The 15,730-nt window shown below is 41.3% G+C and overlaps 1 protein-coding gene across 4 annotated transcripts in view; it reads right to left on the minus strand.

Annotated features, from left to right (window-relative positions):
• MTF2 (metal response element binding transcription factor 2) overlaps nucleotides 1-13,059 on the minus strand; it is a 32,400-nt gene extending 19,341 nt beyond the window's left edge. For 2 of the 4 annotated variants that reach the window (XR_008578180.1, XM_054834591.1), the window contains exons 1-3: nucleotides 12,830-13,059; nucleotides 1,053-1,251; nucleotides 835-916 (exon numbers count right to left, since the gene is read on the minus strand). Coding sequence is in view for 2 of the 4 variants with exons in the window: in XM_054834591.1 (XP_054690566.1) it covers nucleotides 835-916; nucleotides 1,053-1,251; nucleotides 12,830-12,834 (286 nt within the window). In the remaining 2 variants the exon portion in view is untranslated. Of the gene's footprint in view, nucleotides 1-452; nucleotides 500-803; nucleotides 917-1,052; nucleotides 1,252-12,829 lie in introns of those variants that run through there. The other 2 variants (XM_054834592.1, XM_054834593.1) reach the window with 2 other exon arrangements.
• Between the last annotated feature and the right edge of the window lie 2,671 nt (nucleotides 13,060-15,730).

A 15,730-nucleotide genomic window follows, 5' to 3' on the forward strand; every position in this document is an offset into this window, starting at 1 on the left:
CAAAAGATCATAAACTAGTACTATACCGAAGCAGAACAGCAGGTTTTTAAAAGCTTCTCAGAAATAAAGCAGTTGATTTTTTGCTATTATAAATACAAAGCTTCTCCCATTAGCAGATAAAGTGTTTAGTTTAAACATCAAGAATAGGTGAGAGTCAGACCAGACTTCCATTGCCTTTATATGAAAAATTTGTAACTGATTTTCAGAAGAAATTGTCACTGAAATTGTCATCCACACTCAATTACCTTTAGATTATCAAAATAGTAGCTACTCTCCAAATATCGGGGGGGGGGGGGGCTGGAATATTAAAAAAAAAATCAAAGCTAAAATACAATAGATGTCTCACTTGATAACTGCACATTTCTTTATATCACATCAATACTCCAAAATCTGTAATGGTTTATGTACAACAGTTATGGTGTTACTTTTAAATGTGAAAACTCCATTCAAACCTAGGATTTTGCAGTCTTTGGTTTCTTTCCACGTCATGTTGTTTCAACTGAAAACAATAGGAGGACACAAACTCGGTGTAAATTAGGGCCTGGAGTTTTCTGTCAAGACAGAGTATTATACTCTATTCCCATTCAAATAAACTCAAATGTGATTATTTTTAGAAGTGTTCTCCCCTCCCTGCACATAGTTATGTGAAAACAAAACTGCAATGATGAAGAGTTGTTTGAAAAGATTTTTTTCTTCTAATTTGCCTAATTCATGATCCTGGGTCACATTAAACTATATTGCTCTTTAGGATACAAGAATATAATTTATTTTAACAGATATAGTAATCTAAACAAGTAAAATACCAAACAATGATGACTACACTGAAGTTCTTGCCTGTTTGTATGTCCTTCCAGAGAACCCAGGATTTGGAACTGTCTTCAAATATAATGAAGCAGTTCTGTTTCAGTTTGTTTATCTGAAAAACAAAAATACAGTGGCAGCCATGAGTAAAAGGTCTAAACAGAAGAGTGTTTGTAACACTGAGACAATAATAGTGTAATATTTAACCAACATATGATACTGTAAGACTCCAGTGAAGTTAAATTGTTTACCTTTTTGATAGTTCCAAGATAAAACAAGCCATCTGACCATCTAGCTAGGACATCCTGACCTTCTTCAAATTTACACAGTGGCTTTTTAGCTTTCTGTCCATCACGTAACGACAGCTTGGTCAGAGATGCTGAGGTCTTATGGCTTCGACATAAAGGAGACCGCTTATGGACCAGTGAATTACCCACCGCTGTAGAGTCTCTAAAGAAAGGGAAAACAGAGAAAAAAGGTAAGCAGAATTAGGTTAAGTAAGAAACCATCTACTTTTAATATTAATTATTCACAGCTAGAACTCACTTTAGTTACCTGAAGTTCTGGAGTTAGCTTAAAACCTGGTCATGTTTTCAGACTTTACACACCTTTAGTAGCAGTGCCTCTGCTACTCTAGAAGTCTACAAAATTTGAAAGAAACAAGTTTATACAAAGAAAAATTTTCTATGAAATCAACTAATGTAAGTGCAGATAGCGAGACACAAACTTTCCAAGGTCCTAAGCCATTTCTAACTACATTACCTTGGTAGGGAGAGTAGTAGTTGGCAATTAACACATTAGTAAGCAGTTAGTCACTTAGAATAAATAAGTAAAAACCCCAAAACACAACCAATCTCACACAACAAAAACATAGGGCAGGGAAAAGAGAAATCAAGTGGAACACTATGCTAACTCAAGGCCTATGCTATCTCAGGTACCTCCAACACAGCATCATGCTTTGCCACTAAGCACAGCTGTAGAGTTTTCCAGCACAAAGAATTTCTACATGTTAAATTTCTAATGTAAAATAAGTTTTCTTCTCTGTTAGAATCAGACAGAAAAAGAATAAGGAAGGAAACCCAAGAGATCTCGCGACCTTTTTTCACACACAAAACTCAGAATTCTAAGTTACTTAAATCAATAATAATTTTTTCTTCGTGTATAGGCTATATATTGTGGAATTATATAAGTGTGAATGTGCTTTTGTCAGACTAGCTATCAAACACTACACTCCAAGTAAAGGAGTAAAATACAGAAAGAAGTCCAGATAATGCACAAGGAATATTCTTCGTAAGTAGTAGGTAGAAATTTAGACTATAGTTACCAATGTATTACTAAACGTACACGTAACTACAATGCAAACACAAGGACAGACCAAAGAATTATATAGAGTCAATTGAAAGAGCAGTTTCACCTCACTCAAGATAGCTTAGGTACATTATCAGCACCAGAAACAATTGAATTACAAGGCACCAACAAAACCAGTAAATGAATCAGTGTCCTATATAGTTTGATGAGAATTACTATTCATGTTAGAGAAGTTACTCAAGTTTCAAAGAGAAAGGACTCCCTTCTCCCTGAGAAGTTTACTATTTACATTCAATATGAAAATAAAACTCAAATTGCAATGGCTTAAAACATCATAAATATGCATAAATGCAAAAGTTATTCTAGACAGCAAACAGATTTTTTTTGTACTAAACAGTTCAAACCAAGAAGGTTCAACAAGAAAATTAGACAGTTGTTTTAAGCATATTTCTAATCAGTGTAAGTCTAAACAATGACATGACAGTAAGAGCAGCCATAATGGTCCAGATGAGTGTTCCACCTAGCCCAGTAACTCTGGCATCTTCATGTACAACTGGGTCACCAGTTTAAGTCTTGTCTTATCCCAAATACAAAAATATTCAGACAGGTGACTGGGAAAGACCAACGGAACAGATAAAACTTACAACATCACTCTTCTCCCAAACATTCTCTATGTCTCTTACAGGCTGTGGATCCAAAGATCTCAATCAGCAATGTCTTTATTTTTTTTAGTCATTAATGGAGTTTTCTTCTGCAAGTCTTCCTACATGTTTTGTTGAACCTGTAAAGCAGCACTTTTGGCTTGTTTCACAGCTAGCACCTTGTCACTTCATTTGACACCCTTCATCATTGCATCAGAAAACTAAATGTCATTTTCCATCTTCTCCCTCCATGCCCCACTAATGATATTTAGACCTACCCAGTCATATTTCCCAGATAAGGAATCCTACCCAATTCTGCTGCTTCTCATGTGAAAGCTGTTTCCCAGTTCTACTCTAATCTCTGATACATGGAATGGGATACATGCAGCATTCAAAATAAGTTTACAGTAACAAGGTAATAGCATGGCAGCCCAGGCCTTTTTTTTTTTTTATTTGCTCCTTTCCAACAACTGTAGCTTTTTCACACACTGCAATCAGGCATTAAGTTAAAAATCTGAAATAATTATTAGAAACTGCAGGTTCTCATTCTAACTGCTCCCAGACTATTGTTTCCCCTTCCATTGTGTACTGCTTCTGTTTGCACTAGATTTCATTTGCCACTTTGTTATCCAGTCACTCAGTTGCTTGAAGTCCTTCTACACTTTCTATATTGGAATATTTCATCATTTAAACTTACCATATTTTGTACATCACTGCAAGATTTTGGCCCTTATCTTATACAATAGCTTAAATTTTTTGCAAGGGCCTCTGAAGCAGGGCCCCAGCCCTTAACATTTGTTGCAACCACATTATCTTCTCTGCCTTGTATCTGTACAACCATTTATACACCCAAGTACCAGACAGGCTCAGAAATAAATGTGTCTGAAGTAAGCCAATCAAGAGAGGGAAAAACGTTTTACCTTCATCAGTTCCCCAAACCTTTCTGACTACAGAGACATCCAACTTAGCACAAAGCAAGCAATGTTCAAAGGCTAGACAAGGCTTGATCAGAACAGCCTAGAAATAATTGTGAAACTATAACCTGGTCTCAGTCAATAATGCTTTTCTTGGAAAGGATTCATCATTACAAAACAGATGTAATTTGAAGTATCTAAATACATGAACTTGATTTAGCATATTAAACTGGTCAATAAGTTGCCAACATCTAAAGAAAATTTACTAGTGCACCTTGAAACAGTTTAACAAGTGTTTTAACAGGACTATTCTAGAAGTTCAAAGATTTTCTTTCCAGCTTTTTATCCGATTTGAGACTATAGAAAGCAGTTACAAGGCAGGAATGTTGGCTCTTCTTCTCCAGTACTTGAAAAAAGGTATGAAAGTTCTTGTACAGAATAAGCAAAAAGACACAATCAATTCATTTATTATACATAATCTACTACAGATTTCCTTTTAAAAAAATCAACAATTATTTGAGTTTTATATTAAAAAGTCTTCAAAAGCATGACGTTCTTTTAAATACAGAAGTTTGTCCCATAACTCCATTCAAATTATAACAAAAATGTGTTGTGCATCATTTTCTGGCACAAAGCACTTAAATGAGTCTATACATTGACTTATACAACAGCCTAAATTCACAATAGCTACTTCAGACACTGAAGGATCTTGACACACAGTGTCTGAGCCAATAAAGCAGACAGTTCTCCATTGTCCACATTGCCCTCTTTGTGGGAGATAGCACTGCTGAAGTGATGACTAAACAGCTCATGAAGTAGCTCCTGCTGTGGCAGTTTATGGTTTATCTAACACAGACTGAAAATAGGGTTAGTTATCACAGTGGCTGACACTTGGAGCTAGCTTAACAGTTGCTTTCCACATGGATCACAAGTTCCTCTTCAGGGAAACATTACCCCAACAGTTTTGATGGAGATTAAGTGGGAAGAGCTACTGTTTTAACAAGTTGACTTGAATTAGCAAGCCATTAGTTACCTAAAGTAGGTGTCTGATGTGCCTTCTGGAAATGCTGCACAAGAAATCCTGTGCAGACCAGTGTAAAAACTACATGCCTAAAATGTTAATAACTTTCTTGTCTATATTGCTGCTCCACTCCGCTGTAGTGGAGTACCAAAAAGTCACACCAACCATTAAAATAAAATTTCTGTTGTAAGTGAAAATGCAAACTGAGGTTAACTTCTTGCTTGCCAATTTTGAAATTAGAGGTTCCACATTTTCCAGAGCTTGCTTTCAAGTCTTCCCTAAAGTTAGCTCCATAGCACCTTCCTACCCTACCATTTATAGTTACCAACAAAATTAGTAACCTTTAAGTAACATTTCCACATCATCTCAAAAACTTCTCTCCAAGAAATTCTCATTGCAAAATATCCAACAGGCGCCTTGTTTTTCAGAAAAAACTTCTCATTTAATTTGCACAACTAAGCTACACTGCATGTCATACAGCATGTCCAAGCTACCTCAGCTTTATATCCTTTACTCAATACTGAACCTGTTGTGGCTGTATTCTTATTCAAGTACTTAAAATGCAAAGTAAGTACTTACATGCCAATACAATCTTTCAGAAGTTCATGGGGAGAGTCACTAAAATGTGCCTACATATTGAAATACAGTTCAAAATAGAAGTGCACTTTCACCATTTCTTGAGAAGCTGATCTTATGAAGTACTGAAAATGCTCATTGACTTTTCACCTGGGGGTCTGGATCATAATCATAGATATTCTCAAGCAAAATAGGCAGAAGACCTTCTATTCATCTACTTAATGAATTAGTTTATAATATGCTGCAGCAGCAGCAGATAGCTGTCGTTCTTCATCAACAGGAATGGCAAACTCCCTCTAAAGGTAAGCTACCTAAATCAGTCTGACTTGTGAACCATGACAACTTACTATGCATAGCATTGTATTTATCAAAATCAGATTTCTGTTAGTTTTGACTTAGTTTAGCTTTCTAACCTCTTCATTAGGGGTTAGAAAATTTCAGTGTTCATTTGGTGCCTCTGACTCCTGTATCTCCACAGCAATCTTACAGAAGGAAGAACTGGAAAAGTTAGGGAAAAAGAAACAAAGAGGCTGGAGGTATAAAAAGACTGAGCACTCTCCCTCTTGTTTCCAAGTCTCTTTTTCCTCAGCAGCACTGCCAGGTTAAGGTCATTCACACTCTTGTACTCCTCCAGTTGTAACAAATGCTGTGAAACAACAACTGTTGAGAAAAGCTCCCTTGGCAGAGTTATTTTTTCAGCCATCTCACTTCACTGATTTGTTTCAGAATGGTTTGTCAGCACAACAGAATAAATGCAAACAATCAACTTGGGACACAAACTCCCTCAACTGGCACTGCCAGACCGCATGACTGAACTACAGACAGTTTCATTGACAATCCATGCAATTTCAGGAAATTTCTTCCTGAATGGCTGCCTGATTCACAAATACTGCAACAGTAGCAGATGATAGCTACCCTATGAGTACAAATAGGTTTTGGAAGTCAAGTTAAAGATACTAAATTTAACAACTAAATCTTCAAAGCATATTAAAAACTCTAATCCACTGAGACAACTCAAAAGTAGGACCTACAGATAATCCATTTATTCTCAGTAAACACAAATCACGCTGAAGCAAACATGAGTTTAGAGAGCCCAGGAGATTTAGCAGAAGGGAATTCAGACTAGAAATCACACACACAGAGCATTCTACTGAGACAACTCACATAGATCCTAAAACTAATCTCAAAACTGGAAAATATGGTATCACATAGGGGAGGAAGATCTAGTGAGAGAACTTATAATAACTACAGATTAATCAGTTTAAGTTCTGAAAGTGTGACCTTACTGCTGATTAATCAGAATTGTTGTGTCTGAAGTTACAGGCAAACTACACTTTTAAGCTTTAAAGAAAAACTATGAAGAAGGGTTGTGAAATACAAGCAGTGAAATACAAGCAGTCTGTTCTGCTCTTCTTAGGACAGTTAACATCTCACAGGGAAGAGGGGGGGCAGACGGCACTCAGAACACACAAAACTGAGGGCAGTTTCACACAAGGCTTATCCAATACAGCAACTTGCTCCCCTCCCACCAGCTCTGGAATGACAAGCTGACTTCTCCATAAGCTTTCTATTCAGTTTTCTTTCCCATAATATGGATTAGTTTTCTGATAGTTTAAACAAATTAAAGCACCTCACAGAAGGGTCTGGTGACTAGACAAGGCAGGTAAGCACTAAGTGCCCATAGGCAGAAGGCAGCAGAAAAGGGAAATTAATCTTTTCCAAGAGCCACAATCTTAGCTGGTTTACCCAGCACTGCATAATCAAGCCCAAGCCACGCTTCCAACATAGCTGCTAACCTGTGACTGGGATCCAGTACCTCTGTTAGCTGGAGAGATGCTGGATCCCATCCATATGTTTCTTCCCATCTTACTTGCATCTTCTCTGCTGTTTGAGCTGTCATTCCAAATATTATTTAGTCACTGTGTCAACCATACCTCCCCCAAATAAAAAGATTCTGCTGGGCCAAGGAGACAGCCAGACTTCACAGGATACTTCCTCTGCCCAAACCCTGACCCAAACGTAGGATCAGTCTGATTCAAAGCACAAAAAGTGGCTTTTCATAATGCCAACTTTGTAGCAACAGTCACTGTTCCAATTATACATGAACAGGCTATTATATTAGTAAATTGCCATGATTTTTTCAAGCAGAGGATCCAGTACAAATCTAGGTTATAGTCTATCATTTTATGGTACTTCACGTAACCAAACAGATATTGAGCTTCCAATGTGTCATGTCATAGACCATCTACAAGATATACTTTAAGCTCCTTATACTTACATTATTTTTGTATTCTAGTACAATCAAAAGCCTAAGCCACATCACCAACTATACAGAAGAAAGATAAAGGGACTCTAACCTAGGCATCTCTCAGCCTAAAAAAAGCAAAGCGTAATGGTTGGGGCATAAGAAACACGTTCTCAAAATTATTTTCAATTTTTACAGTTGTTTAGGATAATAGTATAATTCAGGTTAGAAGGTATCTCAGAAGTTCTCTAGCCCTGCTCAGTGTAGCATCAGCCATGAAGGCAGACCAGGTGGCTATATCCAGTCAGCATTTGAAAGTCTCCAGTGATGGAGGCCACACAGCCACCCTGGGGCCCTGTTCCACTGCTGAACTGTCCTCATGGGTGGAGGAGGGGAACAACATTCCCCCCCCCCCATACCCATCAGAATCTCTCTTATTTCAAGATGTGTGTTACCTCTTGTCCTCCTGCCATGCACTACTGTGAAGAGACTAATTCCATCTCATTCATCTTCTCACAGGAGCCGGAAGGCTGCTGTTAGGCCTCCCTGAAGCCTTTTATTCTCCAGGCTGAGTGAGCCTGGTTCCCTCAGCCTCCTCTCACAGGAGAAGTGCCCCAATCCTAAACTGTCTTGGTGGTACTCCACCAAACTCATCTAGTTTGACGTCTTTCACAGAATATCTAACGAGCTCTGCATAGAAGGAAGTAATCACTTCCCCTCAATCTTCTGTTTCTGTTCCTGTTAATACAGCCCAGGACACCATTTGCCTTTGCTCACAGGATACACTGCTGGCTTGCGTTCTGCTTTCTGTCTGTCAGACCCCCAGCCAATCTTGCAAAGCTGACCCCCCCAGCCAATCTTAGCCTGGGGCTCTTCCTTCAGATACAGGACTTTGCTTTTGTCTCTGTTGAATTTCAAGAGGTTCCTGTCAATCACTCCCTTCAGCCTTCCTGAAGTTGAGGTAATAGCCACTCCTCTTATTCACAAATCCTGCCATTTTTAACACAGAAGGTGGTCAGGTTGGTCAGGCCATGATTTATCCTTGGTAAATACTTGCTGACTGTTCTCAGTCACCACCTTTCCATATGTCCAGAATGTCTTCCATGACCTTCCCAGAGACCAAAGGGAGGCTAACCAGCCTGTGGTTCCCTGGGTTGAACTTTTGGCCTGTTCTGAAGATAGGTGTAACATTCACCATTCTCTAATCATTACTGCTTACCCCTGTTCTCTACTACCTACGGTAGTAAAGAACAGCCCTTTGAGAACATCAGTTATCTTGGTGCTCTTCAAAGCAGTCTGTCTTGTCCCATGGGCCTGCATGAGTCAAGTTCACATTTGTTTAAACGTGTGCAGCAAGCCAATTCACAGGCTACTCAAGCAAGCAATGCTTAACTAATCCATCGTGGAGAGAGGTTAAAGTATCACTGAAGGCAGAAAAACTTTATCCTATCAATGATTTCAGGGCAACTACTCTATATAAGCTGCTGCTAGAGAAATCCTAACTTGTTTACTTCTTAATTCTACCCAGTCAACCATAATACTACCCATCATGATCATATGTGATTTTCATATAATACATTACTACCCCAATAGGGTTGTTGGTAGTTGGGGTTTTTTTGTTGTTTGGGGTTTTTTTTAATCCTTTGAAAGAGCCTTACATTTTGGCTATGATTTTTGCTCTGAATTCTTCTGTCTGGTTAGACAGTTTAAAGAAATCTCTAGTAATAACAGAATATCTTTTTTATTAGTGTGGGGTGGCTTGGTTTTTAAGTACCTCCATGCTTTCAAAAGTATATCCATCATATTACCTGACAAAAATAGTAAGTTTGGCTTCTTAAAAAAAAGTAGTAATAAAAACTGAGTCAGTCCCTGGAACCCATTCAGCTGATTAGCAGTTAGGTCTATAAATCTGTTGCACATTAGAAAGAAGTTTAGCCAGAGGATTGAAGGGAAGCCATTATTTCCTTCTACACAGAACTCGTTAGACAGCACCTGTCTAACCTGTATTTTGGTTCTCCCAGTGCAAGAAAGACCTCAAACTACAGCCACCAAGACAGTTTAGGATTGGGGCACTTCTCCTGTGAGAGGAGGCTGAGGGAACCAGGCTCACTCAGCCTGGAGAATAAAAGGCTTCAGGGAGGCCTAACAGCAGCCTTCCGGCTCCTGTGAGAAGATGAATGAGATGGAATTAGTCTCTTCACAGTAGTGCATGGCAGGAGGACAAGAGGTAACACACATCTTGAAATAAGAGAGATTCTGATGGGTATGGGGGGGGGGGAATGTTGTTCCCCTCCTCCACCCATGAGGACAGTTCAGCAGTGGAACAGGGCCCCAGGGTGGCTGTGTGGCCTCCATCACTGGAGACTTTCAAATGCTGACTGGATATAGCCACCTGGTCTGCCTTCATGGCTGATGCTACACTGAGCAGGGCTAGAGAACTTCTGAGATACCTTCTAACCAGAGTCATCGTTCCATCCTGTGAAGCCTGTCCTTAATAAGATTGATTCATACTATTAAAAAGAGGTAGCCACCAGGATAAGTATATTCTCATGTCCATAATACTACAATCATTTGTGATTTTGGTTTTACTTGCTCACATTCTCCCTCAGGAAATAAGTAACTACAAGTGTTTAAATTCTATTTGATATACAAAGTAAAAGTGTTAGTCTTTAAAAGATCATTACAAAATAACGTATTTCTCTACATATTTAGTATGTAGGGAAATAGTGTAGAGCAGTCCTGTACTGTAAGAACCTTTTGTACAGGATTGATCATCTGTACACAAAGAGAAGAGGCAGAAGGTAGTATCAGGGAGAGAACAATGGCATCAGGTCACAACAAACCTTTTCAGACCAGATCTTCCCTCCCTTAATTGCATACTTAGCATCCTCTTGAACACAGAAACTGCTTTTTGGGTTTCTACAGTATCCAAATACAGGATGCCCACCGACATACCTAAGGGTACGAGCATGCAGTCAAGCAGCGAGAGATAACAGACAACTTCTGACCTGCACTGGAGTGGACAAGAAGGGGGGAGAAAAAGGATTTCAGAGGTGATCAAAACCCCATGAAAATAAGTTTTCTTCTTTAAGGCTAGTCTACAACAATAGCAAATAAGCATTCTAGAGAAAGAGAAATAAAACAATCATAAATAAAGTATTATTATCCTCCAAGACATTTAGTGAATTGTGTCCAGACTCATCAGGAATGCTCTCATTATTAGCTCTCTTCCTCTCAAAGAGAATTAAGCATCTTGATTTCACTCCTCCATAGAGATTCTATCTTCTATGAAGAGACCATCAGCTTGAAGTTTAGATTTTTCAAAGTATAAATTCAACTAGTTTCAGTGCTTTCAGTAACAGGTATCACCATGCCCAAGGACCCTCCAGCAAAACCTGTGGTTTTATAATTCTTCTCTCGGTGTGTTTTACTCAAAGACACACTTCCCTTCCATTTCCTGCAAGGAAGGCCTGTAAAGGTGGTGAAATCAACTGCAGCAAGCTCAGATGTCAGTCACACTAAAAAGTACTGTCAATTCACAAACTAAGAGAAGATTCGTATTGGCTTCTAGTCACATGTGTTTCTTCTCTCCACAAGCTTTCTCCTCCACAACTAGCATGAGGAGCAGAAAATATGCTCTAAAGCAATTTTAGGTGCCTCTAGTACTATATCCATTCACATCTATCTCCAGGGAATACAGAAGTCCACTCTCTACTAGGTAATGAACTGCAACTTATTTGTTAGAACTGCTCTTCTCATACACTTCACCTGATCTCCTAATGCAGGGAAGGACAAATGTTCCAAGGCCAGCCTTGATACTACCTACCAGTGCATATGTCTTTCACCTATTTAAAAAAATATATACACCTCAACAACAGGTAACTAGTCATATTAAACCTACTTTTGAGAAGCAACCTACATCTGATTTAAGAGTCCTCCCAGAATAGAAAAGCCAAGAAGCCCCACATCTATATTTGACAAAATAAGAGTTAACTGTGGAAAACATTATTACATTATACTCTCAGCACAGATTCACATTTCATCACCTTGTAGCTCCTTGCAAAGATCTTTTTCACTTTCACTACTTTATTACGCACTTTTTTTATATCTTCAATCTTTATTTTCCCTTAGTGTCCTTCTACTAAAAAGCTATTAATCTGTATTCTAACACTATAGGAAGTAAGCTTTTTTCCTTCTTTTAACCTCAAATGCTTTCAAATTAATTGTAATGTGAGCTCTCAAAAAAAGGGACAAACATTAGCTTGTTAACTTTTGCCAACCTGATTACAGACCAAAACCAACAAAAATCAGGGAAACTGTTTTCTTATTATACCATGCTTTTGACAGTTTAGGTATAAAGTATCAATCACTTTCCCTTACACTAAGTCAGGAGAAAATCATGCTATTATCCATTGCAACATTTGGCCTTCTAAAGTAATGAGTAGGGCCTATCAGAAATTCAAGAAACAAGCATACTACTACACTGCTTTCCTGGCAGGCCCTTTCATTTAATTATGCAGGCCCTCTCCTTTAAATAGCACCTAGATACTTCACGGGTGGATGATAACCCCCAGTATTTCAACACTAATATTGGCGTCCAGAGCATCCAACACAGTACCATATTGTTCTCTTTAACAGAAGTATCAACCCATTCTTCCTACACAATTCAAATACCAAAGAAAATGCATTACTGCACATCCTTTCAGTCAGCAACAGTTACCATATTCTAGTGGACTAAAAATTTAAGCTTCTAAGCACATTCAAATTGCCTAGCTTGACAGAGACTAAGAGGTGAGGCATTGCAAACAAAAAAAAGAAACCAAACACAAAGTTACCAGCGAACACCACCACCTCTTTTGTGCTGCCCTCTTCGCACTCGAGCGAATGCAGCCTACTCGGACAATATCCGTAAGCGAGAAAATAAAAATACAGCTGGCGCAAGCCTAATCGCAACCTCACCGCTGCAGCACCTCCGGACCCCGTTGGATGGTCTGCCTCCGTTCCCTTTGTTTTGGTCACTGAAGAGCACCACTGACCCCTTACTTGCTTGCCAGCGTCCGCCTCGGAGGGAGCTTCCTCCCCCTCCCCCAAAGGCCTGCAGGGCCCCCGCGCCGGAGCGGGGCCTCTCGCACCCCCTCCCCGACGGGTGGCGCGGCCGCCGCGGGGGGGTTGGGGGGGTGGGATGCGGCACCGACAGCCCAAGCTGCGGGGTGCGCCTGGCCACCCCCCTCCTCGCGATACGCGCCCCCCCGCCCCCCGCGCGGGGCCCGGCCGCCCCTCCCTCCACCCCCCCGCAGCGGCGCGGCCCGCCCCCCCCCCTCACCTCATTCGGTCTCTCCAGTGGTGCCAACCGCCTCATACAGGGAAATCAGCGAGCTCAGGAGCCTCCCCCCCGGCGCCCCGGTGCGGCCGGGCCCTCGGTGCGCAGCGGGATCCCCCAGAGCACGGACCCCGCGGCGCAGCGGAGGAAAGGCGACGGGGGAGGGGTCAGACCCGCTTCACAGACAGCCCGGCTCCACCGTAGCCCCTCGCCATTTTTGTTTCCCGCGGAGGAGAAGCTGATGCATTCTGGGAGCACAAAGGGCCTCGGCCCCGCCCCGGCGGGCCCCGCCTGCGCCGACAGGCAGCTCCTGGGCCAGGGAGGAAGAGCGCCGCGGCGGAAGGACACAGGTGAAGCCGAACCTTTGCCGCTGGTGAACAAAGAGGGACTACTTTAGGCATGCTTGCTGAAGGAGATATCCCTGCCCGCCGCCCGGGACTCGTTGCGGCAGTGTGGAGGGGTGCGCGCTGCCCCGCCAGCAGCAGCCTATTGTTCCCCGCTGCACCTGCGGGGGGGCGGCCCCGCCAGCGCCGCCCGCCCCGCTGTACCCACCGCCCTGCGGCCCTGGGGGTACCCCGCCCAGGCTCGGGGCTGCGGCGCAGCTCCCCGCATCGGTGGGAGTCGGCTCTGGCATCTAGAATGATCCCCCAGGGAGGGCAGGAGGGGAGCCCGGCTTCGTGGCCGGCAAGGCGAGGCCTGGCCTACGCTCGGCTCAGGTACCGGAGGTTGCTGCTGCCGCTTAGTTGGTACCAGGGGCACGGGGCAGCAGGCTGAACAGAATGCTCCTCTGCAGTGACCGTCATGGGGATACTGCCATTTTAGGAGACAAGCTAAACCTCAGTTTCTGTTTCTAGTGGTAGCTGTGTTAGCTAAGCAAAGCAGGCTTTTCACTTTCTGTCATCAAGAACAGCTTGGTTTTGTGAATAGCTTATTGGACTAGTCTCTGTAGTCCCCACGATTAAACGCAGGAATTGCCCAATACAGCGGTGACATACGTTATAGTTTGCTTTAACCCCGTACCGGCAGTTACTCAGCGCTGCTCAGGCCTCTGTGCAATACTGAAATGCAAATATTTACTGGATCAGATCTCACGAACTGGTGTAACGAGACACTGGGGGAATGGCTGAATTTTGTGGACTGGAGGGTCGACTTCCAATTCCCAGCTCTGTCTTGTGTGTGCTGCCCGAGTTCTCAAAGCCGCCTTCCCTCCCAGTATAAGCCACTGAAAACAAGACACTGGATCAGTTTGCCATTCCAGGAAGGGGCACAGGGAGGGAAGCCCGGGCAGAACACTGGACTATGGCTTAGTCTGACCAACTCCTAGTTACATCAGAATAAAGCAGTATTTATGATCAAAATCTCTTGTTCACAGTTGTTTTAAATACAAATTTTAGGGGATAGTTCTCCCCTGGATGTGCTAACTAGACACTGTTCAGTAATCATGATGGTCTACTGCTAAAACCAGACTTGCACACCACAAAGCCCCCGGCTGCTCTTCACTGATTTTCATGTACTGCAACAGCAGTCAGGTACTGCTCACCAGTGCTAAAGGCAAGGGCTCACCAACAGGAAAAAAAAAAAGTTGCACTCAGTCTGAGATACCTGCATACAAGTTTTTGTTTTTAATTGCAACAGTGGTGTAAGAACCAGCATTTAGCTACACTAAACTAGAAAGCAAGCTTTCTAGTCAGCAACAGAATAAACATGATTAAACATCAATAGTTGGCTGCCTTACAGCTTTTTTAGTGTTGTACTTGGGGGGTCTTACCAGCCTTGTCCTGCTGTATCTTTGAAATGACTTAAAACTTGTCAAAGTAGAATCACTCCCCTATAATGTAAATTGTTTAACTGCCAGCACTAGCACCAAAACAAACCCACAAACCCAACACAAAAGCTCCTGACCGCAAGACACATGCTAGCTCTACCCTCCTTGTCCTTAGAATATTGCTCCCAAAAGCAGTTGCATAACCCCACAGGCAGAGTTGCAGAGCTGGCCCCATCTATAATTACTCTGATTTGGAGCAAGGTAGACTAGAATCTTTGCTTTCTATTCAGTGCTAGTAGTAAAACAACCAATTATTTCTTCTGTTAACATATGGCAAGACTGTACGTCATGACTTTACAATAAACTTTCCTGCCTTACTTTCTTTTGTGTCTTCCCTTAATACCTCAAAAGTATTTGAACACAGTTTATGCGATCTTGCCTGTTGTGTTTTCAATTCCAGATATATTATGTAGGTATTTTGAGGCACAGAGTGACCAAAGCCAAATTAAATTACTTTCCCTCCAATCTCGGTAAGGGCTTTCTTCTGTAGAAGTTTATCTATCAGATTCTGCTTAATAATAGATATGTTCAGTTTTATTCTATGTCATCCCATAAAAAGCTGTGTTTCAGAAAGGAGCTAAAGAATAATGACCTGGCACCATCTTTACCTCTGTTTCCACACAGTTAGGCAAGTTCTTGCCATAAAGACATGCAAAGTCTTAGCTTTTTAAAATTGTATCTTGCCTTGCTGGCACAGCAGAGAAAAATTAAATTTCATATTCAAAATGTAAATTCCCTGGTGCCCAGTAGAGATGGATAAATTTGAAGAGTCAGAAACAGTGGCATTTCTCTTAGCCAACGGCCCTTCTCTCAAATGTTATTTTTTTTTAAAGGCCAGTATTATCTTTATATACTTTCCTTGTCACAATGGCCACATAAATATTAAACAAGCAAACCAAAACACACAAAAACCAAAGTACAAGTCAGCAGCATATGCAGATCAGAGCACCAACTGCTGCACAGTATTATTTTCCATTACCTTATTGTATCACACAACATAACGTCAAAATGATACCCTTGAACAAGACAATACTGTAAAGCTTATCCTTGTACAGATGGTTGTCATGACCACAATTCAG

The sequence above is a fragment of the Grus americana genome, chromosome 8 (genome assembly GCF_028858705.1).
Source record: "Grus americana isolate bGruAme1 chromosome 8, bGruAme1.mat, whole genome shotgun sequence".
NCBI classification, from domain to species: Eukaryota; Metazoa; Chordata; class Aves; order Gruiformes; family Gruidae; genus Grus; species Grus americana.